This window comes from Mastigoproctus giganteus, chromosome 8, assembly GCF_048544385.1.
Source record: "Mastigoproctus giganteus isolate SK-2022 chromosome 8, ASM4854438v1, whole genome shotgun sequence".
Taxonomy (NCBI): Eukaryota; Metazoa; Arthropoda; class Arachnida; order Uropygi; family Thelyphonidae; genus Mastigoproctus; species Mastigoproctus giganteus.
The window spans coordinates 1,871,790-1,898,710 of NC_143582.1; the positions used below are offsets into that span (position 1 = coordinate 1,871,790).

At 37.7% G+C, this 26,921-nt stretch overlaps 1 protein-coding gene across 1 annotated transcript in view; it reads left to right on the plus strand.

Moving 5' to 3' along the window:
* The window catches only part of hd (humpty dumpty), a 117,439-nt gene that overhangs the window by 4,977 nt on the left and 85,541 nt on the right, over positions 1–26,921 (plus strand). The window contains exons 2-3 of the mRNA XM_090379416.1: positions 8,801–8,928; positions 19,880–19,930. Coding sequence (XP_090235542.1) covers positions 8,801–8,928; positions 19,880–19,930 — 179 coding nt within the window. The remainder of the gene's footprint in view (positions 1–8,800; positions 8,929–19,879; positions 19,931–26,921) is intronic.

The window sequence follows — 26,921 nt, forward strand, 5'->3', positions numbered from 1 at the left end:
TCCCATTGAATTTTTCCATAGATGGATAACATAAGCTTGAATATCACCAGTGAATTGACACTGATAGAATCCATTTTGGTGATCGTTGATTAGGCAGAAGGTTTCTGGGTAGTTTAAGAGTTAGTCGTTAATTGATTTCTCCATTACTTTAGAAAGAGTAGAAGTAATTGCAATGAGAGAGATTTGTCACCCTTTTTAGGAACTGGATATGAGCAAATTTTCAAGCAGAAGGAAAAACACCTTTGGAATAAGAAAGTGAAAAAAGCGGCAAAGAACAGGAGTAAGTTCAGGAGCACAGATTTTGAGAACATGGGGAGAAATACCATCAGAACCTGGAGCTTTCTTAGCATCAAGATTCATCAAAATTCTTCTGACATCCTTTTGATGGAAGACCACAGGAGCATTTAATGCAGCGTGTTGGGAATGGTCAGGTGTTTTACCAAGATCATTAATACATGAGTTGGAAATAAAAAAAAATGGGATGCTAGCAGGTCAGCTTTATTCATGGCTGAAGTGACAATAGAACCATCCGGTTTTGACAGAAGTGGTAGCAGAGATGGGCAAAAGTTGCGGCCAATAGCTTTGGCAAGAGACCAGAATGCTTGGCTACTATTAGGGCAAGAAGCAAGTTTTCTACTCTTAGCATGTTCAAAATCTAGTTTGGACTGATTAATAACTGTAAAACAGTTATTAATCAGTCCAAACACTGCTGTTCCTTCCCGCCTGGCTCCTCCGTAGCCAGGTGGGAAGGAGCACCAGTGCATGCATAGCACACGCTTCTTGATTAGACCGGGGTTCGAGCCCATCACCACCAAATACGGAGGATGCGGAAAGGTCAGGGAATGACCATCGCATATCCCGGAGCAATATGGCCTTAGTTGCTAATGCTCCTAAAAAACCAAAATAACAAACAACAATAACAATTGTTGTGAACTTTGGTGTAGGCAGAAAATGAAACTGAAGAATTGGAAACAAGCCAATTACAATATGCAACATTCTTCTCATGAAGATCCTTAGCACATTTATTGGAAAACCAAGGTTTAGATATAGGATGAGATTTTAAAGTGGAGTGTGGAATAAAGGATTCCATTCCTACAAGGATAATTTCACTGACACAATCTGAGCAAATGTTGATATCACAAGTTTTGAAACATTAATCCGACCTAGGAAAAGAAGAAAAGAAATTTTGCAGGTCATCCCGTTTTGCAAACAACATGAAATTGGGAATTTTTTAATGCCAAACAACACAAGATTGGGAATAGCAAGGAGTTAAAGGCTCCATTGGAGAAGAGACAATGACCAAGTTGTGATCTGAGGTGCCTAAAGGACCACTCAATTCTACCGTGTACTTAGAAGGGTTATTTGCAAGAAAAAGATCCAGCGTGTTGGCTGTATGGTTAGGATTGTCCAGTATTCTGGTAGATAGATGAACAATTTGTGTGAGGTCATTAGTAATTGCAAAAGGCTCAGCATCTTGACCAACTGGGTCTGTGTGACTAGAAAACAGATGCCAGCTGGAGCTGTGAACATTACAATCACCAAGGAAACTTACCTCACTGTTAGGAAAGTTGGACTGGAAAAAGTCAAGTTGCAGAGAGAGGAAGACGAAGAGCTCCAAGTGGAGTTGGGAGAACAGTAGAGATAACAAATGAATTTGACAGAATGAGGTAGAGAGATTTTAAGCCAGAGAAGATTGAAAAGAGGAGATTCCAAGTTACCAAGTCCCTGACAAGGAAATTCGGAATGGACATATGCACAAGTAGACCACCTTTGAGGCGAAAGGAATCATACAGTGAATATTAATGACCTTCTTCCATTGACTGAAAATCCTATCCATAGTTTTGCCGATGATAGCACATTGCATTCCACTTTCCATTTTGAGAAACCTTGTCCTGCTCAATCAGCTTCAACTTCTCGAAAATCTGCTACCAATTCCTTAAATGCCGATCTTCAGGTAATTCTCCAGTGGGGCAAAGACAAACTTAGTTCATTTCAACCCTTCTAAAACTCAATCTTGTCTTATATCTCGCAAAAAGGATTCTTCTGCTCCTATGCTTATCTTTAGTGACACTCCGATTTCTAGGCAAAATGATATCTCTTTTGGGGATTACCCTGACTTCTAATCTCTCTTGGCACAAGCACATTACAAATATTGCTTCTTCTGTATCTAAAAAACTTGGTTTTCTCTTTCGCTCTCGGAGTTACTTTTCTTCCAAACAGCTGCTCACTCTGTATAAATCGCAAATCCGCCCTGCAATGGAATATTGTTCCCACATCTGGGGTGGTGCCCCCAAAACCTCTCTCAGGCTTCTTGATTCCATTCAGAAGAGGGCAGTTAGGTTAATTAATGATTCATCTCTAACAGAGTCTCTCCACTCGCTTTCTCATAGACTTACTGTTTCTGCTGCATGCCTCTTCTACAGATACTTCCATGGGCACTGTTCTTCTGAATTGGCTTGTATAATTCTCGCTCTCTCTTTCAAAACAGTCCGAACACGTGCCGCCACCAGCCAACATCCATTTACTGTCCAACTTCAAACCCACAGAACCAACTTTTCATTTTCCTCATTTATTCATTCAACTGCCGTTTTCTGGAACAACCTTCCTTCATGCGTATTTCCTGAAAATTACAATCTACAGAAGTTCAATGTCAACAAATATCTTCTTTCGTCTTCTCAACTTCCAACCCAAGCACGGTACTAAGTACTATAGGTTTTAACACCTCTCGTGTTTGGGGTTCACATAAAAAAAAAAAAAAAAAAAAAAAATTCGGAACGGACATATGCACAAGTAGACCAACTTTGAGGCAAAAGGAATCATACAGTGAATAATTTGGGTATCTGAGATGAGCAGTGGTTGAATCAACTGAATACTGTCATTCTGTCAGAAAAAGTACATGTGGTTTGGCATACTGTAAATGGATATCGTTGAGATTAGAACTGAGAACGTGTATATTTGTGAATGAACTAGGAAATGTTTGCGAGGTTTAGATCTTTTCACAGATAAGCTTGCTCTGTTACTTTGACAATTCATGGTATATTCAATAGTAAGAAAAAGTGGGGGGACATGTATGAAGTAATGAAATTTTTGGATATGGCATACACATGGTAAGAATATACCCAGATCCTTGACATAGTGTGGCCTTTGCAATGCCCCCACATACACACTGCTTGGAATCCCTCCAGTCACTATCTGGCAGAGTAGAGGTAGCAAGATTATACACTAGCTGATCCGGAAGCCTCCTAGAGAGTTACCAATAGGTTCGGTCCAGTGTACTAACTAGCGGCTGGCCTGCGAACACCATTTTAGAGCTGTACCCTTGAAATGTAAGGAAGTTTGGATCTCGCCATGGTGTCCATCCTAACCTCAAAAGACATCAGTCATACTGCATGATGGAAGAGATGAGGAAGGGTTTATCGGAAATTAAGCTCTGAAGACTAAATATGGGTTCCACCACTTCAAACCTCCAATAAACAAAGTGGTGGTATTGCACCAGTTGACGAGAGTCATGTACCACCTAGTATTGCCTAGTAACACAGAGGGGCAGCATTCCTCCATGTGATGTGAGGAGGGTAGCATATAGTTTGTATTTTCCTATTTACGTGATGGTTTTTTTTTTCTCTTTCTTCTAGTGCAACAAAAGCCTGTGGCTTTCTTGCGAGTGTGTGATTTCCTTGTTAAAGTTACATTATTTATAGCTCTATTTCAAATAGACCTGAAAATCTTGGACTAGCACCAGGCAGGATTTGATTTTTGAAGCAACTGGAGAGCTCATTGAATAATCAGTGGTTTTTTACAATTTTTTTTTTTTTTCCCTTGCCAGAAAACCTGAATAAGAGGAATTACTGGCGAAGAGAGTTAAAAATGGGTATAAGAACTTGTGAATACGAAAAGAGTAAATTACTCTCTGCATAAGCCCCTTATCCAATCAGGCTTTGCTGAAACTTGACTGACATTTCCTCTCTTCTTGTCACAAATGGAATAAATACCTTAGTGACTATGTAGCATCCTTTGAGGAGTCAAGGACCATTTTCACTTCATTGGGACTGCGAATCTCTCAGAACCATAGAATTTGGACCAGTTGCAATATTACAGAAACCTGCCACTTAGCCTGTGGCATGTGGAACACCACCAACCCCTAGTTTCCATCCGGTGGGCACTGGGAGCGAGGCCAGGAAGAAGGGACTCAATCTCTGACATCACCTCAGCATGACCATTTCAGGTACCTGAAATGGTCAACTTGATCCAAAACACCTCAAAGCTTTATCACTTAAGTCTTGGTAGAAAGGTTTCACCTTAATGACAATTTTCAGTACCAACCAACAGCAGCTGAGAGCCTGTACATGAACTTTCAGTTATTAATGGAAATTTGCAAAATCACAGAATTACAAATATTACCTAAATATGCAAATAGCTGCTGTGTATAAAATATTGCCTTCAATTATAACTAAGGTCTAGGTATACCAAAAATTGCCCATTTGTTATTATTCCATAGTTCTATCTTTTGGTTAATAGCATATGTAAATTTTATTAATTTTTGCCTCAGTCAGCCAAGGCCTGACTGTATTTTTGTATAGTGGGAGCAAATATAAAATCTTAAGGAGTAACAGAGGGCAAGATCACATGAAGTTTACCAGAGGGCAGTGTGTTATAGATCATTGGAATAAATTGCATCCAAAGGTGGTGGTGGAGAGTTTAAATTAAAAACCAGATCGGATGATCAATTTTCGACAATGGGAAAAATGGTTTGGGGATTTCATCCACACCACATCCCATTTGGAAAGCTATAGGCTCCAAATTTAGGGATTTTAGCAGATTAAGGTATTTCTTGAGCTCTTTTAACTAGTGTCTATTATATGTTGTTGTTGGTTAGCAGTACATTATGGAAAATCTTTAATGTAGGGGTGTCAAACTCAGAAGCATTTATTGGTTGCACAAACAGTTCTCAGAGGGCTAGTGGACCACACGCATGTGGTTTGTGGAGGCACTTTAATGTGAATACGGCACACTAGTGGCATTACTGAGAGCAGTATATTAAATATTTCCACTTGCTCATAAATATATATGATCTCATGACACTGGTGTTTTGAATGGGTTATGAATTTTCTTTAAATATTATACAGTCAATTCCAGTTATTTGGGACACATCAGGAGTAGCGCATTTTGGCCCGATTAAGCGACTGCCCCAATTATCCGAAGTTTCATGTAAATAATTAAAAATATAATGTAACTCCCCCTTTACAATTGGTTCACTGTACAATCAAATCATGTTACGACGAACTCAACATAGTAAAATACCGTTCACTATACGATGTGCAGTAAGCACTGGTCATTATGTGATCACATTTGTGAATTGAATTTTAATTCTATTAAACAGCGATTCTAATTAGCGAGAATAGGAGGAATATTATCCACAAGTTATAAAAGCAAAGATACATTAAGCACAAATTTACCCTTTATTACCTTACCAATTAAAATATTAAATGATACGTGATAATCGGAATAATTAATACGTACTGTAATATGTACATACGAACTAGCTGACATTTCTGTTCACTGACATTTGTGGGTGGGGGTTAAAATTTAAAACAGTAAAAAGATAAGCAATCAATAACAAAGAACACGGCACACACAAATTGCAAGTAACACAATATGCACAAGTGAAAACGGAGTAACTAGTTACAAAGCTTTAAAAATAGGAATGAAGAGAAGATCTAAAAATTAATTTTTTTATATGATTGAAGATTTCATGGAAGTGTAAACATGTTTCACCATAACCCACAGAATTCCAGCTGTCGATATTATCGCAAATTCAGTAAGATCGAGTTTACTGTCCGTTTATGATAGATTTCGCTAACAGAAAAGCCCAATAAACAGGTGACTGCTAATTGTTTTTATTGTTTAATGGTTGTGACCTCCAGAATTTCGACTGAACCATGTGGTACAGTTGGAGACAATTGTAGGGTAATCTCCAGTGCTGCGGTCTCCTGCCCCAATTAAGCGAAGTAAACCCTGGCTATTTTCTCAATTGGTTTCTGTTTTTTAAGATTTGCCCCAAATAAACGGCTGCCCCGATTAACCGGTGACTCAAATAACCGCAATCCACTGTATTAGTGTATCTCTTTTAAGTATTACCATTTATCATTATTTTCATATAGATTTAACCGTCAACCTGTGGAAGTTGACAACACTTGGAAGCCACACAAATGTCAGAGGACTGCCAGTTTGACATGCCTACTTTAATGGAATTTTATCCTAGATGCCGGCAACATATTTGTTCTGCAAAAGATTACCTTTTGTAAATTACCTTGTGTTGCAAAAGATTACTGAATGGATGGCAAGAGTTCTGGTAGCATAAATTGAACAAAAGAAAAAAGTATGGCATAATTTCAGATTAACAAAACCACTATTGGGATGAAATAAGCAAAATCTGAGTATGAGAAATGACTTCCAAGAGAGAGCTAAGAACAGGCACAAAGGGTTCAAATCATGCATAAATATAAAAAAGAAGAAAGTAAATCAGATAAGCCTTTTTACACAAAGTGGTGGAATCATAAATAATCTAACTAAAGTGGCAGATAAATTGATTCTCGTTAAAGTTGAACATCCATGGAAATCATTGAAGCCTAATTGCTCTAAAAATGATATAACTATTTTGGAAATGTCATCAAAAAAATTACTGGAGCTGAGGGAGGCAAAGGCCACCAGAGAAGGATGTGGGTACACTAAACCATTAGATATGTTATTGAGTTGGAAAAGGCCTCTGTCTACCGGATTCATTTTAAAATATATATACTTCAGTCATACCGGAAGGACTGATAAAGAAAGAACAAGGTTTGAGTAAAAATCCTTTAATGCTAGTTAATCCACGCTGCGACGTTGAAATAATCGATCAATCCCAACACTACCGTCATTGCATCTGGTTGGAATCACTCCACATTTCCTGTTGTCCAGGTGCTTTTAACTGAAATAAAGGAGGACGCATCCATCCCATCATGGAAGCAGCTATCCTCCAGAATGATAAACGTTGGCACATGCTTCATACTCAAACACTACAGTTACAGTCACAAGCCTCTACTCCCAACAACTGATTGTTACCTGCACCTGTGTCACATTTGTTTTGTTTTCTTAACTTGCCTTTAACTAGTATTAAAGGATTTTTACTCAAACCTTGTTCTTTCTTTATCAGTCCCTCTGGTACGACTGAAGTATATATATTTTAAAATGTTATTGAGATCATATTATATCCTTGGATGATCCTCTGAACTCAGTAAGTGCTACTCTTTCTGATTCATAATAGATGAATAGATGAGGTATGAAGAACTAGTCTATAGGTCTAACAGAATCTTACTTGTGGCAGGCAAAATCATAGTCTGTGGTTAATGACACAGTTCAGGACCACCTTGATAAGAATTGAATCATAAAGGGATCACACATGAGTAATATTCTAAAATAATCAAAATTTGTAACCTTTTCTATTTTCTGTTTTCCCAACAGCATGGTCTGATGATGTCTTGAATCGGTAAGATACCCCAAACATCACCTTAATGTATAGTAATGTAGGCGAACAACCTAATAAACTATATTATTAATTTCATGTGGTATAAGAGTGGTGTTAATATAATAATAACCTTAGTGGAAAACAACCACATAGCGTCCTTCCCTAACACGTGAGCTCATTAAGGGAAGTGCTACCCAACCAGCCTAGTTTATTACTTTGATCAGGATATAACTTTGGATGCAAGAAACAACTTGGATATTTTATACCTGGATTGTAGTAAAGTTCTTGATACAGTCGTCCTTGCCCCCCAGAAAGGGTGAAATTCTGTTTGAATTGCAGACAGAAGTCATAAATGAACACAAAAAGTTACTAAAGGGTCTTGGAAGAGAATAAGTAAAATGAATGAGGACAACATCTTCTCACTGTCATCTGACAGTGAGAAGATATTGTCCAATAGACATTGACACAAGAACAACAGAACATAAATATAGAATATTGTGTAGTAAGATAATTTTTGATCTCATGAAGTTTACCTTTAGGCAGATGCTGTATGTAACTGGAATAAATTCGCTTCCAATGGCTGTACCTTTCAGGTGTGGCTATATTCAGTATGGGATTGAATTGGCATTACACTAGGAATAATATAAGTAATTAGGGATTTTAATCCTCTTTCCCCCCACCCAGTTAATATAAGTTTTCTTTGCATCCCTTTGCTAATTATAGAATGAATACCCAGTCTTTATATGAAATAATATATGCAGTTATAACATTCAAACTTTAATGGAAAATTGCTTTCTTATTATGACTTCTCTCTCTCTTTTCTTCTGTAATTCATATAGATTGAAGTGAAAAGGAAAATATTAAGTTTAAAATTATAAATTTTCTGAGAGAAGCATTCTTCTTTTGTAGGTTTTTACTACAGCGAAATTAAAACTAAACATATAGCATGGAATTAAACAGGACTTTAGGAATGCAAGTTCCTTTTAAGTGAACTATTATCAGAAGTCATGTGTTAGAGAATACACATGAGGAAAAGATTAATAAAACAAGAAAGCTTAATCATGTTGTAACTAACTAGACTCATTCTGGTTGGCTATTAAAAACTTATTTTGGAGAGACACTACATGAAAGCCTGTATAAGTATACTTACCCGAAAGAAATTTCCTGATACATTTTGAATATTTTTACTTTATAACTGAAAGGTTCTGATATAATAAAATTAATTGCATTTATAATTTAAAAGTGGTAAAATATTTTTAATAAAAGTATCCAGGCAATCATGTTTGCATTTATTTATAGCTTTGCCGCTTGGATAGCAGTCCTGCAGCACGATTCTATCAGCAAACCTTGTTTTGGCAACATCCTTCTCTTGTTTGGTTCAAGTTATTTCCTCGAATAGAGACAAAAATTTCTTTGTTGAAGCAAAGGTAGGTAGTAACGGCACACTTTCATAAAACTTTAATGTTTAATTTGGGGTTATTACTTTTGTGGTGTTTTTACTAAAAATTTTCTATATTTATTTTACTCTTCATGCTTCATTTGGTGACATCAGCAGTTAATGAATTTAATAAATACAGGGGAAGGTCCCCAATATCCGAGTCCCCGCAGTTGCAAGATTGCAAATATATATAATAGTATTTATGTACTCTGTTTCGACTTACATTGAAGCACCCCACTAGACACTTAACTATTTCTGTCCTACTATTCCTGCAAGCGTCCTGTTGACTCAACTCCCCTTATCTACAGTCAGTTTTTTTACTGTTGCCTGTAGTACCAAAAATATCAGACACATCGTGTGATATTTTTGATAATTTTTACATTAAGTGAATTCTTAGTTTTCTTATTTTTATTAACCATGCATTCAAAGCAGTGTTGATAAAATTTCATGAAAAAAAGACTGCAAAAGTTTTGATTTAGATGTTAAATTAGAAATTATACATCATAAAAGAAGTGGAGAACGAGTAATCGATATTTTAAAACTGAAATATAGTGTAACTTCAGTAAACTTAATATGATCAGGACATAACTTTGTTCAACATATTATAATAAAAAATGTTTAATAAAATAATTGTCTCATTTTTCAGTTCTTTTTTTTTTTATTACGTACAAGTACATGATACACGTGAAAATTTGGTCCCCGTTTTAAGTGGAATTTTCTGGAACCAATTATCCTTGGATAATGAGGACCCCCTGTATAAATTTTGGATACTATCTCAATTATTCAGATAGAGAATATCACTCTATCTAAATAATTGAGTTTTCTCACTAGGAACACTACCTGAATTTTCTGTATATCACCCATCCATTAGTGTGATATTCAGAAAATATAACTTATGGAAGGGTGACAGGATTTGACGAAAATGAAATGCTGAAAGCTGAAGAAAAAAATGAAATCACATTAGTTACATTATTCAGAGGTCATTTTCTGAATAACAGTTTCCAGATGATTGAAACAATGCTTTATTTGTAGAGTATTAAAAAAGGGTAGTAGAAAAAAAGTTTAAAGCTGAATATGGAAACTACAACAGAATTTCACTCCTTAATGTACCAGGAAAAAAATATGCAATTATCTTAGAGAAGTACAGTCAAGTTTTATGCCAAGCAGGAATGAAGATCAAATATTTCTTAATATTTGATGATGTTGTTCTCCTGTATTGAGGATCTGTTGATCTTGAATAATCATACAACAGAAATACCTAAAAGTATGCTCTTTCAAATTTTAGAAAAATATGGTATTTAAGTGAATAAAAAAGTTTATATAGCATTAGTAGAGGCATATGATGTAAGAAAGCAAGCTTATGCAGCATCAGCCAAAAAAAAAAAAAAAAAACCCTTATTTCACCCCTCCACTCACTCCAGATGTTTGCCAAGTTCTGCCTTGAATCTATTTAAGCTATCAACTTCTACAATGACAGATGGAAGTTTGTTCCAGAAATCAACCACCCACTGGCTAAAGGCAAACTTTCGCATATCTATTCTACATCTGTCTTTCCTCAATTTGAATTTATGCCCTCTCAGGTGATTATTCTGAGCAAGAGGAAGAATCCCATCAGCATTGAGCATGCTCAAACCATTCAAGGCTTTATACACCTCAATCAGATCACCTCGCAGGTGCCTAGTCTCCAGACACTGTAATTTGCAAAACTTAAGCCTTTCTTCATAAGAGCAACCCTTTTTTCTGTTCAGTAATCTTGTTGCCCTTCTCTCTCGTTCCAACAGCTCTACATCCTTCTTAAAATGAGGCCTCCAGACCTGTATACAGTACTCAAGGAGTGGCCTGACCATTGCCTTATACAAGGGGATAATCACCTTCTTGTCTTGAAACAGGTCTCTGAGGTTGGGAAAACTCATGTCCCAATAATAAACTCGTACACCAACCGTTTAAATTGAATTAAGAAAATTAATTTTAATACTGTAAAATAAAATATAGTACAAACAATCTATTTATAATAAATATAAAACTTAAAATGGATTAAAATAAATATATAAAACCTTTAAAATATATAATAAGATAAAAGCACTAAAACTAGACTGTAGCTTTCGGAAGCATCCGCTCCTTTCTCAACAGTAAATTGAAACTTACACAACACATCCTTAAATAGCAGGCTCATGGAACTTCCACACGTGGTTCAGCCGGCACATGGGCGGTACTCTCTTCATGCATATTAGAACCGGAAGTGGCTTGGGAGCACGGAAAGCAAAACCGTTCATCCGTACTGAGGACCACAGTCTCAAAGAGGGGATGTATATGCATACCCCTGTCTCTGTTAGTGTTATTGTCTGATGAACCGATTCGCAAGCTCTCAAGCCACTTGTGGTTCCAAAACCCATGTGCCCTGTCAACGATGACCGCATCCTCTGGGGAGATCTGGTGCTGCTTCTCCCAAAAATGTTCAGCCACAGCAGACTTTCCATAATCTGCGGCTTTTATGGCATTCGTGTGCTCCCCAGACAATCCTTAGATTGCTGCCTAGTTTCACCCACATAGCACTCCCCACAATCCAGGCATTTTATCACGTATACGACCCCACTACTGAAATCATTCGTTATAGGGTCCTTAACCTGGGACACCACTGTATGCAACCAACGCCCTGGCAGCTACACACAGCATGTCTGGCATTCACAAAGCACTCTTGTTATACGCTCAGTAAGGCCCAGATAGTAGGGAATGTATGTGGTGGCAACTGGCACAAACGATTCACTTTGCCTGGGCATCATCCCCTCTTATATATTTGTTCATGACCCTCTGGGGGTAGCCGCATTTCTTAAGGTCTGCTGTGACTCGTCTAATTTCCTTTTCTCTATCCTCAGAGGTACTGCAGTGGGACTCTACCCTATCTAATAATGTCTTAGCGATGCTGTTCTTATGTTGCATAGTTTGCGCCAAACTATAGTGGATGTATTGGCTCCGGCACATAGGTTTTTTAAACACTGTTGTTTTAAGCCTAAGTTCTGCTCTAGAAACCAATACATCTAGAAATGGGAGGGTACCAGCTGCCTCCACCTCTGAGGTGAACTGGATAAATTGGGAGAAGCTGTTAAGCAAATGAAGTACTTCCTCCTCTCTCCCCTTCTGAATAATGGTGAACGTGTCATCTACATATCTTTTCCATTTGCGCATGGGGAACTCTAACCCATCGAAAATCCTATTTTCCAGTTCCTCCTTGGCCAAATTCGCTACTATGGGGCTAATGGGAGAACCCATGGCTGTGCCATGAACCTGCTTATACATAACTCCTTGGTACACCATAGTGGTGCTAGAAAGACAAAGTTCCACAGCGGAGCAAATATCCTCACCGCACTTAAAAGAGACCTACTACTTAAAGTATCATCTCTTTCTAAAGCCATTCTTACACACTGTACCCCATGAGAAATGAGAATGCATGTAAATAATGATACTACATCAAAGGATATCATAATTTCACTTCCTTCTATAGTTTGATCCTTCACAAAATCCTTACTATCCTTGACAGTGAAAATAGAGTGTCCTACTATAGGGGCAATCAACTTAGCTGAAAATCTGGACAAAGCATAAGTGGGACCCCCACTTTATGTATTTTCGGAAGTCCGTAGAATCTGGGAAGCTGACATCCCGTTGCATGAAAAGACCAAAATACCTCATTAGTGATCTTCCCCGCTTTTAGCCAAATTTTCACATGATACATTTCTTACCCTTTCAACTTCTGGTGTATCTGTAGTAACATTATTGTCGTCATCCTTGGCCATTTCATTCTGATTACCCAATTGTCCATGGTAAAATATATAAAAATGTATATTTGTTTTCTTCTTAAAAACACAGCCATAATATAAAACGTAGCAGAAGAATGAAAACACATCCAAGTTGACGTGAAAGCACCGAATTACAAAGCAGAATAAAGCATGCATGCAACAGACTTGCTGTTTACTGCCACAGCATACTCGCACCTCTGGCCTTAAATGCAATTTCTGCTGTAGGAAGCACGAGCTAGAGGAATTACGGTTCAGCAATTGAGTAGTGCTGAGAAGTCGCACTAGTCAGCTGGTTTCTGTGTCCATAGCCAGTGAGAAAATTAAGCCATATTATCCACAAGGACAATAAGTAAGAAAACCACCTGCATCACACGTGAAAGACCCTAAAAAATAAAGAGTGGCAATGCGGTTCATTTGTATCTCAGACTTCGTTTGAGTAGCAAAGGTCTCTACACCTATAGTATCGAAAAAGTAATTTCAACAACAGACTTGGCTTTCATGTACACAAAAACTAATTTTATTTAAAAATTTCAGCAATCCCTTTAATTTATCCCATGACCCCTCTGGGGGTTGCGTCTCATAGTTTGTGCACCACTGGTGTATTCAATAGTATGAAAAGGTGGAGAAGGGGACATGCTGTATGGAGTAATGAAATTTTGGAATGGCATACACATGGTAACGCCGACCGGGCTAGCCAGGTGGGTAAAGTTCCTGCCTGGCAACCCAAAGGTCACAGGTTCGATTCCCGCCTTGGGCTTGGATCACAGCATAATGCAAAAAACTTTGGGAGGTGCATTATGGCCACAGAAGCCTATGCACTAACAACAACAAAAAAAAAAAAAAAAAAAAACACATGATAAGAATATACCCAGATCCTTGACATAATGTGGCCTCGACGATGCCCCCCTCCCCCATACAAACTACTCAAACTCTCTCCAGTCACTATCTGGCAGAGTAGAGGTAGCAAGATTATACACTAGCTGATCCGGAAGCATCCTAAAGAGTTGCCAATGGGTTCGGTCTGGTCTACTAACTAGCGTCCAGCCGACAAACACCATTTTAGAGCTGTACCTTAGAAATGTAAGGAAGATTGGATCTCGCCATGATGTTCATCATAACCTCAAAAGTCATTAGTCATACTGCATGATGGAAGAGATGGAGAAGGGTTGACCGGAACTTAGCTCTTGGGACTAAACATGGGTTCCACCACTTCAAGCCTCCAATAAGCAAAGTGATGTTATTGCACCGGTTGATGAGTTATCTACCACCTAGTATTGCCTGGTAACATAGAGGGGCGGCATTCCTCCATGTGGTGTGGGCGCCACACCTCGACCCCTGCTTACGTTGGTTCACACCTGGGTGGTCACCCACAGTGTGCTTGTGCATGGGGGTTATACCCAGGATTACGAGAGAGCATTTGGGGGGCAGTGCCCCCAAATGCTCTCTCAGACTTCTAGATTGAATCATCTCTAACAGAGTCTCTGCACTCGCTGTCTCATAGATGTACTGTTTCTGCTGCATGCCTTTTCTACAGATATTTCCATGGGCACTGTTCTTCTGAATTGGCTTGTATAATTCCCGCTCTGTTTCAAAACAGTCCTTACACATGCCACCAACATCCATCTAGTCCATCATTTACTGTCCAACTTTTCATCTTCCTCGTTTATTCATTCAACAGCCATTTTCTGGAACAACCTTCCTTCATACGTATTTCCTGAAAATTGCAGTCTACAGAAGTTCAAATCTAATGTCAACAAATATCTTCTTTCGTCTTGTCAATCTCCAACCCAAGCACGGTACTAAGTACTATAGGTTCTAATATCTCTCGTTTGGAATTTTCATAAAAAAAAATAATAATAATAAAATAAAAATATAGTAATGTAGGCAAACAGCCTATTAAAAAAAAAATAAAAGTAAACTGCATCCATTATCAACCCACTGCAGGATGGAAGCCTCCTCAACAATTCATGCTGAGAGAAATGGACCATAATCTGCTACATCCACTGCGGGTTGGCAGATCGACCATATTTAGCAGTCAGGGGCTTTAACCCCGGTCTACCCAAAGAACGTGTGCTACTGCACTCCCACTCGGTTACTGCGGCAACAGCCTAATAAACTATATTAATTTTCAATGTTTATAAGAGTGATTTTAATATAATAATAACCATTACAGAATAGTTTAGTGTTAAAGTCTCAAGTTACATTAACTAATGTACAAGTTAGTGCAATTGCATTATTTCTGCACATAGCCAACTACTTAAGTAATTATAAATTGGCATCATTAAGTATAAATTACTCCCCATCAGGCATCTCTCATATTGTGGAGTTATTCTTTGCAACTGGATTATCATTGCAACACAAGGGCACATGCTCACACACTGACGAGGAGCCAATAAGCTCTGAAACAGTGCCATGTGGGTAATGGTATCTGCCGAGAATAAGTTACAGTAATCTTCTATGGTGAAGAATTACTTATTTGAGGTAGTGCAATATCATGGTAACTTGTTGTGAAGGTATTCTCAATATGAGATATAATTAACGATGCCAAATATAACTAATTAAGTAGTTGGTTCCGTACAGAAATGATGCATTGCACTATCGTGTATCCTATAATAATAACCTTAATGGAAAACAACCACATCCGGCGTCCTTCCCTAAAATTTTAAATTTTAGGGAAGTTTAAATTTAAATATGCAGAATGGAGAAGTCAGTTGATTTTAAATATGTTTTTGAATCACTATCGCAGAAATTCAATAACTAGAAGCCATTGAGCCATAATTCTTCATATAATCATGTAACAGAGCATTTAAGAACTAAAATGCACATACAAAGAGGTGAGTAGACTGATTAAGAACAAAATTAAAGGAGCTAAAGAGAGCTGGATCACAAAAAAATGCAGAGAAATAGAAGCTCTGCAAGAAAAACATGATTTCAGTCTTCACAAAAAGATTAAAGAGATTTCAGGAATTAATAGGACGCAACCAAATTCACAGTGGAAATAGTCAAATTGCTCGACTACAGAAACACCAACATTCTTGTTGAAAATTATTTAACAGAATTTACGACACAGGCAGCATCCCTTGGGACTGGCTGACATCAACGTTCATCACTCTTCCCAAAAAACCTAACACTGGGACAAGACTTCAGACTAGTCGGCTTGATGAGCCAAATCTTCAAAATATTCCCAAAAATAATTCGAAATTGAATTTTCAGGAATTGTGAGGAGACAATGGACGATGCGCAGTTTGGATTTAGGGAAGGACCGAGTACAAGAGAAGCACTATTTTGTGCCCAGGTCATGATGCAAAGGTGCACAGAACAACAGATTGATGCCTATCTTTGTTGGTGGTTTTTTTTTTTTTTTTTTTTTTTTTTTACTTTCAGAAGGCCTTTGATCGAGTCCAATGCACCAAGCACATCAAGATCCTTGATGAAAAGGACATCCGAATAATCAAAAACCTCTACAGGAACCGAACGGCATCTGTTGTAGTTGATGGCAGAAAGACAGAAAAAATCAACATTGAACATGGAGTGAGGCAAGGATCTGTACTCTTCCACCTCCTATTTAACATTTACTGGGATATCATCTTCAAGAGAGCATTAGACTTACAGATACTCTTCAATCAATCATGTGAGTGAAGAAAGTGAAAGAATTGGCTTTGGGATTAATGTCAAGACACGTTGGTCCTCAATGGAACAATGCCAACACCTCCCCTCGTGTTAAATGGAAGGCTTGATAGAGAGAGTTGACAAAATCGGATATCTAGACTGTCGGATTAATGACAAAAACAAATCAGATATGGTAATAAAAGCAAGGATTGAAATGGCTAGACAGTATTTTTTTAAATTAGATCTGCATTGTGCGATAGAAACCTGGATCTCCACCTTAGAATCCAGATGATGGGGCGTTACGTTTGGTCAGTTTTGTTGTATGGTGCCGAGGCCTGGACACTGAAAATCAGCACCTCGAAAAAACTAGAAGCATTTGAAATATGGACAGCAAGAGTGACCAATGAGTGTCCTGCAGAGAATTGGAAAAACCCAGGAATTGCTGAAGGACATAAAGAAAAGAAAAAACTATCTTGGACACCTGATGAGGAACAACAAATACGCAATTCCATGGCTAATTATTGAGGGGAGAATGGAAGGAAGAAGAAAGCCTGGGAGAAGACGTACATTGTGGCTTGATAACATTAAAAATTGGACAGGACTGAACACCAAACAGCTGTTCAGAGACATTTGCTGTGATGGTTGTCGACCTCCATTAGGATATGGCACACAGAGAAGAAGAATCATGTTATAACATAAAGTGAATAGATTTGAAATTCCTGCATATATTTTACTCTCGCTTACATAATTTAAAAAATATAATAAATCTTTTTATACTTCATGGTGGCCATATGATACCAGAGGAGTTTACAAGGTAGAAAGAATACAAGAATTGTACTTATTTAGCAGTCTCACAGCCTACAACTATGATCAACTGAAATGCAAGTACTATTATACCTCAGATTTCCCCACTAAGCTGTGGCACTCAAATTTCTGTTTATACTCAGATGGCTACCTAGGATCAGAGGTTTACAAGATAGAGAGTAAAACGATAGAACAACAATGCCGCATTTAGAAGCCATGCAGCCTTGAACTATGGTCAACTCAAATGAGTGTACTACTGTATTCTTGTGTGAAGTTGGTGGGGGAGATTAAAGAAGAATAGCTGTCTTTCATATCTCATAAGGTATGAAACAAGTAATAGCTTTCTTTTTGTAGAATGTAATCGTTATAAAGGAAGTTATGCCAAACCTCAGTTTTAGATATCTCATTGATCTGTTTTTCTTTAACTTGTGTACTCTATTCTTTAAGGAAGTGTTTTATTCAGCAAAGACAGTTTTGAATATTTGCCTCACTGTGCAAAAGAGAATTGTCATAATGTGTGTTTGGGGAGTCATTACAAAAAAAACAATCATTTACAATATTATTAATTAGATAAAATTAGAAACCTGTGTACAAAAGGGAAAATTATAACACTTCATTGGCCTTATTTGCAGTTATGTGCCACTCCTGCCATCACTATTGATGACAGGAGTGGCATACAACTGTGAATAAGGCCAGTGAAGGTGAACTGCATGTCATCTTAATATGTACCTCCTCTTCTTTTAGGCATTCAGGTTTCAATCCTGACCAGAAGTATTAGAAATTAGATTTTATAGTACCTCACCAAAATGTACACTCAAAAAGAATGCCCACGCTTTAATAGGGTGGCGCCTCCTTAGCCAGGTGGGCAGGAGCAGCAGTGCATAGCACACGCTTCCTGATTAGACCGGGGTTCGAGCCCGTGACTACCAAATACAGAGGATGCGGAAAGGTCAGGGAATGACCTGAAGTCCCTGGAGCAATATGGCCTTAGTTGCTAATGCTCCAAAAAACCAAATAACAACAACAACAGCTTTAATAGGTGTCCTTTTGGTATTTTTAACCTCTCTAGATGGGACAATTTTCAATTAATTGGCCTACCTTTTTGTTAGTCAGTGGGCATTTGAAATGAAGGCAAGTGAAAACAAAGGTCGTTACAGTAATATTATTTAGACTTCTGATGCTCCGTGGATTACTCATGAAACAGCACAATATGTCATTAATAATCTCACTTCTGCTGGTAAGTTTACAAAATTAATAGCATGGGGTGAAACATACAGCTCATATAAGTTGTTTACAAACTTTTATGAGCTATCTGATGCAGTTCCACTGTTGTGCATCACCTAAGACAATAAAATAGACAAACTGAAAAGTGCTGTTTCCGGAATTAAAAAAAAAAAAAAAAAACACCTCTACCAACCAACAGATTACACTGTCAGCATCAGTTTCTTTCTTGAAATAATTTCAGCAAATTCTCATAGGAAACATGTTAAAAAAAACTCATGTGCTTAAAAAGTTCTCATCCCCCTCAGTTTTCAAATATCTTAGGTTAATGACAAAAAACCAAGACCTGTAGTTGATTTAATCATTTTTTCCATCTATTTATTTTTATTATTTTTTTGTTTCTAGAACATTCAGGAGCTTTCTACAACTTTTGAGAATGTTTCAGAACGTTCTAGAATATTGTTACACACGGAAGAAATGTCAGGATGTTTCTGGAAGGTTCTAGACCTTTTTACTGAGTTCTCTAGAAACTTCTCTACTGTTATATATACAAGTTGGTTACACATCAGGCAAGAATTTTCCTATTTCAAAAAGTGTATATGCTTCAGAGAGTAGGTGGTGAACAAAGCAAACCAGTGTTCTAGTGAATTAGTGTTTGTAAACAAGTGTTGTGCACTAGTGTAAATTGTGAACTGTGTTTAAATTAGAAATAAAAATCTACAATTTCTTAATTGTGTTATGTGTGTGGTACATGAAATATGTTGCATTCTTGCTGAAATAAGCCTGATAGCTTTTGCTACATTTGCGGAGAAAAGAGGTGGTATTAAAATCAAGAAGCCGCTGTCACAACTTGTGAAAAAAGCCTATGAAGTCTGTTTTACATGTAAGATCGGAAATCAAGATAAAGTATGAGCTCCAAAGATTTGCTGTTCCATTGATATTGGTGGGAACTTTCAGACCACATAAGTGAGTGTTACTTTTGCATGACCAATATTTCTGGTTTTTCTGGGAAATCCAAGCATGTAGTGCAGTATCCCAAAATACCTTCTGCTTGAGTTTCAGATTGCATCAGTCTCATTGTGGAAATCCTTCACCCTGAGTTGCCTCAGTACACTTTCACTCTAAATAAAAAGCACTTACCCAAAGGGAGAAGAAGACTGGCATTTATTTGAAATGCCATTATCAATACTGTGGTTTTAATGCTTTGATATCTTATCGGCAGGTAAATAGGTTATCATTAATGACTGACAACCCAGTGATGACAAATATCCACAATATGCGAGAAGCTTAATAGTACAAAAATTTATAAACCCATGTAAATTTTATACAAAATGGATCATGCTAAGAGCTATATAACAACATTGTGCAGGTTTCGGTAAATTATTTGTAACATATTTTATTACCAAAATTTTACTGAAGTCCATATGAATGTTACTTTATACTGGTGCACTCAATTCAAAACTTTCTTGAATATGTACATATACAAACTTCTGTTTTATGTATTATTTTTTTTAGCTCCTCACTTATATCAAATAGTAATGTGCAAGAGGCTCTTCTCTCTGCCTGGTAAGTGTATCATATTCTGAAGTTGCATGGGTTAGTTATTATTACTAAAGTTTTGTGAAAATTATTACAATTACAATAATTGACACACTTATTGAATCACTTCATTAGGAATTCTTATTGGTAGGACTTCCGTTTGTCTAGAAACAGCATTCAATTTAATAAAATCCGCAGAAGACTGTAATTATGGTGTACTCCCTCAATCCGCAGAAGACTGTAATTATGGTGTACTCCCTCAAAAAATCCCCTACGCTCGTACACCCGAAACTTAATGGCAAACCTATCCCAGTTGTTGAGACGCATAGAGATCTGGGAGTAACATTTGATACGAAACTTACGTTCAAGTCTCATATTGACCTGATTATAAAGAAAATGAACTACTTACGTTGGGCAACAAAACAGCACCTCTTGCACGTGAAACAGACTGCAACAACCGCACGATATTTAAGAACCACAGTGTATTCGGTCATTTTGTATGGCACAGAATTGTGGGCGTCAGCCACCCCTACCGACATTAGGAGAATATATGCGAGTGAATTCTGGCTGCTGAAGTGGGCAAACCATAAGCACCATCTCCCTCAACAGTTAAGGACCACGCAGCTCTCTGAACAGCTTAAACTGCAGCGTTTACCAGACATCATTGCCTGGAAACGATTAATAACCGCAATCAAAATGATGACTGGCACGATATCATCACCATGCTTCTGGCAGCTTTGTGAGTGGCACATCCCGCCATCTGCATTAAGAGGTACAAAATCCTTGAGAATGAAGACCAACAGACTGAAGATGGCCGACAGGTTTATACCCGCCAGTGCGTTAGAATCAATTCAGTGCCTAACACGTATAGGAATTGACCTACTAAGGCTCACAGAAGATCTGAAATATAGAAAACAAACCGCAGTGTGGTTCGCTGAGGCTACTGTTGCCTAGTAGTTGTGTGAATTTCTGTCAGACAGAAATTTAGTGAAGAGTAATGCAATTTATATGTCATCTTTTCTTGTATATTTATTGAATATTTGTTGCCCTTTCTTGTATATTTTAGACATTCTTATATTCACATTTTATGGTAATCCCCTGGCATTTTCTGCCGTGAACGGAATTTGTCACTTACCAATGTAAACCTATATTTTAAATTTGGTACGACAAATAAAGATTTATGAATTTATGAAAATTTTTAATAAAGTTGTTATTTTGTATATAGCTACAAACGTAATACACAAGATGATGATAATGTCCATCTGATATATCCTCCCCCAGTTCTGGATAGTAAATTGAATTTGGTTCATGTGCCTGGTAGCTCTTTTGAGCCTAGACAGAACAAAGATACGGAAGTGTAACTGTCAAACTAACAACTTTATTAAAAATTTTATTAAATTGTAGAAATCACATCATCATACTCATGATGGTGTAATTCTATGTTCTGTCGAAAATTATATTTTTGTTGTTTTCCTCCTGTGGTCTTATGTCAGAAGGATTTTGGCAAATCTTGATGCTAAGAAAGTTTCAGGTCTTGATAGTATTTCTCCGCTTGTTCTCAAAACCTGTGCTCTTGAACTTACTCCTGTTCTTTGCTGCCTTTTTTCACTTCTTATTCCAAAGGTGTTTTTCCTTCTGCTTGAAAATTTCCTCATATGTAGCCAGTTCCTAAAAAGGGTGACAAATCCCTCCCATCCAATTATTGTCCCATTACTATTACTCTTTCTAAAGTAATGGAGAAATCAATTAACTGCCAACTCTTAAACTACCTAGAAACCTTCTGTCTGATCAACGATCGCCAGTATGGATTCCATCAGTGTCGATCCACTGGTGATATTCCGGCTTACATTACCCATTTATAGACAAATTCAATGTTGATATCTCTCTTTTGGGGATTACCCTGACTTCTAATCTCTCTTGGCACAAGCACATTACAAATATTGCTTCCTCTGCATCTAAAAAACTTGGTTTTCTCTTTTGCTCTTGGCATTACTTTTCTTCCAAACAACTGTTCACTTTGTACAAATTGCTAACCCGTCCTATCATGGAATACTGTTCCCACATCTGGGACGGTGCCCCCAAAACCTCTCTCAGGCTTCTAGATTCCATTCAGAAGAGGAAATTAGGTTTCCCACTCACTCTTTCGAAACAGTCCAAACACGTGCTGCCAACATCCATTTACTGTCCAACTTCAAACTTGTAGAACCAACTTTTCATCTTCCTCGTTTATTCATTCAGCTGCCATTTTCTGGAACAACCTTCCTTAATATGTATTTCCTGAAAATTACAGTCTACAGAAGTTCAAGTCTAATGTCAACAGATATCTTCTCTCGTATTTGTGGTTTCATTAAAAAAAAAATAAAATAATAATAAAAAATTTACTCTGTAAGTTCATGATATGATATTCACGCCAAATCACCAATACAAAATCTCTAGCTAAATTTAAAAATAAGCTAATGAACATGACCGGGACTATTTATTGAAGGATTTGACTAGGGCTATTAAACTTTATTGAGCACGATTTGATATGCTAATTAAGTCTAAAAGACAAAATTTTACAGAAAACTTATTCTTTTCCAAGTGCTGAAAATTCTTCAATTTCGAATTTTATTAATTTGTCTTAATTATAGGCTAAATATTGTAGGGTTAATTTCAGGATGTTGTTTTCCTGTTAGAAGCTTTGAAAACCTTGGTCATTGGATTGTATCCATACACAAAAGGGTCATTTAATATTCTCACATTGTCCAGATTTCATAATTTTCAGTACAAATAACAGATGAGAAAACAAGATAAGTCTGACACATAAGTTGATTTAGCATTAGCATTAGTAGAGGCATATGATGCAAGAAAGCAAGCTTATGCAGCATCAGCCAGAAAAAAAAAAAAAAAAAAAAAACTTCCACTTCACCTCTCTGTTCATTCGAAATACCTGTCCAGCTGAGCCTTAAATTTATTTAGGCTATCAACTTCCACAACAAGGGATGGAAGTCTGTTCCACCAACCAACTACCCACTGGCTAAAGGCAAATTTCTGCACATATATCCTACATCTGTCTTTCCTCAATTTGAATTTATGCCCTCTCGGGTGATTATTCTGAGCAAAAGGCAGAATCCCATCAGCATTGAGCATGCTCAAACCATTCAAGGCTTTATACACCTCTATCAGATCACCTCGCCGGTGCCTAGTCTCCAGACACTGTAATTTGCAAAACTTAAGCCTTTCTTCGTAAGAGCAACCCTTTGTTCCATTCACTGATCTTGTTGCCCTTCTCTGTACTCGTTCCAGCAGCTCTACAACTTTCTTGAAATGAGGCCTCCAGATCTGTATACAGTACTCAAGGTGTGGCCTGACCATTGCCTTATACAAGGGAATAATCACCTCCTTATCTCTGATAGAAAAATTCCTATATATCATTGATAAGACACCATGAGCTACTCTTGCAGCCCATCTGCAGCGCAAGTATACATGCACCTGTTCTTTTTCATAACCCATGTGTTTACTTGTACCGCAATGACTCCCAGCAGTCTCTGAAATATCCTGCATCTTGTTTTCCAGGCTTCTGCTCATTCCAATAGAAGCAGCGCAAGAATCACTTTCACCTCTGCCAGTGGCTACTGTTAATCTATTAGTCCTTGTGTCCCCCCCAAGCTAGCAATTTTCCAACCCACCTAACACTGCCTCAATAGTATCAGCAAATATTCTTGCTCCCTTTCTATTTAAGTGTATCCCATCCCTGTAGAAGCAGTCCCTTCTGTTAACAAGTACAGACCAGGCTTAAAAAAATTCTACCCCTTGAGCCTTGCACAATCTTTCCAGGGCCAAATTGATCAACAAGGCTCTCATCATATACTCCCTCCTATCGTGTCTGGGCAGAATTGCAGACACTTTCAAATTCAACCCTAATTCACGGCTTTTTTTTTTTTTTTTCAACAGTGACCTGTACTTGTTAAGTAATTCTGCCGGTCTCCTATTCTTAATATCATTAGTGCCAACGTGTACAACTATATCACCTTTTGTGCCCTTAAAAGATGATATCTGCTCTACAATGTCATCAACCTTTGCCCCTGGCAGACATTCCCTGGTCCTGTTCCACCTATCCTTTTTACAAAGCATGTCCCCGTTTCCCTGGCAATAGTCACCAACAACTACTAGTTCCTGTGGGACCAGCGCATTCTGCCTTGGTGGTTGCCACTGTGTTGCATGATGACCAAGTGCAAGCTCTGGCATTGATGTGGGCAGCTGAGAGCTTGATGGGCTCTTCACTTTAGATCCTTCGAGGGCATCCACCCTGTCCTCCAAGCTCTCATATAGGCCCATAACAACGCTGAGTTGTCGACTGATTTCGTTACATTCCTTGCATCACGCACACACACAAAGACATCCCCAATGGCAATATCATGTCCCGTACCCGATTGCTCCACAAACATCATGCAAGCAGTGCATTTTAAAAGGCTGTGATTCAGAGGGCAACTGCCCCCCCCCTCCCTCCCTCAGTTCACCTCTGAGCCATAGCACTCCCATTAACTTGAGACTTTTGCTTTGCTGCTCTGGTCTGAGTCATGATTTCGATTTAATTTCAATAAAATTTCAATTTCCGTACAAAATTATAACCCTAAACTTGTATCCCAACACAGTTATAACGCTATATATATTTTTCAGTATCAAATATTATCTACGAGTTCTGTTTATATAACTTCCGTATCAAGTTATGTATTAATTTGATACGGAAGTTATATAAACAGTTATGTATTAATTTCGTTTGTAATCTAAGTCGTTATACAAAGGGTACTAGGAATGTTTTGCAATATGACGCAACAATGAATCACAGGAAGCTGCTTGTTGCTGCATGTTGAGACATGTTCATACGTGCATAGTAGCCGCCGCGCCAAGTCGATGGGCTCAGTTATTCATTAGTAGTGAGAGTGTAAAGTGCTTGCGATGGCATCCTGGTCACGAAATGAGATAAGGACAGTTTTGCGGTATAATTTCGTGCGTGGTTTAACCATAGACCAGTGCTTAGAAGAAATGACTCTTGCACTAGATGATGATTGTCCACATCGTACAACGATATTCAGGTGGTATAGAGAATTCCAAAGGGGAAATTTCACTCTGGAGGATTCTGAGAGGCCGGGAAGGCCACGAACGTCAGTTACGGAGGAAAACGTTACTGCTGTGAGGAAAATGCTTGACGAAAACAGGCGAGTGACATACCAACAGATAGAGGATACTTTGGGCCTAAATGCACCAGCAATTCGTTCGATTCTGCAAGATCATTTGCACGTGAAGAAACTTTGTTCTCTCTGGGTGCCGCATCAACTGACTGAAGAGCAGATGACACGACGTGTGACTTGGTGCCGGGAGATGTTAAAAAAGTTTGATAAGGGACAATCTCGGTATGTGAACAACATCGTGACAGGTGACGAGACTTGGCTGTACTATTACGATCTGCCGACCAAGGCTCAAAACAAAGTTTGGGTCTTTGATGATGACGACACACGCGTAATTGTCAGAAAATCCCGATCTGTAAAGAAGAAAATGATAGCTGTATTTTTCAAATCGAGTGGAATTGTGGAACGTGTCGTTTTGGACACGCAGAAGACAGTCACAGCTAAGTGGTATACTGAACAATGCCTGCCTAAAGTCATTGGATCTATGAAGAACCTGCGGCCAAAGTCAAGAATGGACACCTGGGTACCTCCATCACGATAATGCTCCAGCTCACCGCGCCAAAGCCTGCACCGAATATTTGACCACGACAGGACTGAAACTTCTCGAGCACCCTCCCTACAGTCCAGACCTTGCTCCCTGCGACTTTGCACTGTTCCCGCATGTGAAAATGAAGCTAAAAGGGAGGCGGTTTTCCAGTGATGAGGACCTTCTATGGGCTTGGGACAACGGGTGTGCTTTACTCCCTAGTGAAACTTGGCAGAACTGGTTTAAAGATTGGTTTCGGAGGATGGAGAGGTGTATTGAATGTAGAGGAAATTACTTTGAAAAAATTAAATAAACAAAGCTGTATTGCAAAACTTTCCTAGTACCCTTTGTATATATTTAGTTAAAAGTACAATTTAATTGACAACAAAGTTTAACAAAATTAGTAGATTTTGCTGATTAATTGACAATATTATATTATATACTATACTATACTAACGCTATCTAATTCGGGATATATCGTATAACAATGGCGCTAGTTACAAACGGTAAATCTACAGACACTTAAAGTATTAATTAACTTCCAAATCTCGTGTCTCAATTCAGCATAAACTAACGATCATGTCTAGGTCTATAAGCTACTTATAGAAAATAATTTGATTTATCAATTGGTCAATAAAAGCGGCTAAATATGGCTAAAAAACTTCTCGTTCAGCGGAGCTGCAACTTGTAGCACATGGATATCATACCCTTACTGATACTTTTATGCAATTACAAGGCCAAGTAAAGAATAAATACACCAGATTAATCAGAAAATCACAAAATAATGCTATACTACTAAATTTAAATCAAAAGTTTTAGAAAAACAATAATTTCAAATCAATAAATAAGAAAATCCACTTTGCGGCTTTGAACACATCTGGCTCCCACTAGCCTCGTCAGCAGACTCCAATTGGTATGCACATGATCAAAGATAACTTGTAAGTCTCGTTCACAATATTTTAGCTATATGTGTTAACATATATTAACATGTAAAAATGTGTGTTGGGCTAGAGAACAATTTCCAACAACTTATATTTATTTATTTATTTTATTTTATTTATTTATTTTTTTTTTTTTGAGATCAGATTGAGACAGTCATTGCATATTAATTATTTGCAATCAATACATTGAATTATGGTGTCAGAACTAAAACCAAAAATGGAACAGATACAAGTATTTTTGCTGCAAGTAGTATTGGACATTTTTTGTTTTAAATGATATACATTATTTATGTATATAGTAATGTGAGAAACCTGAGATAGGGAGTATAATTGCTCGGAGAGAACAAGTGGCCTCGATCTTGGGTATCACAACACAGTACATG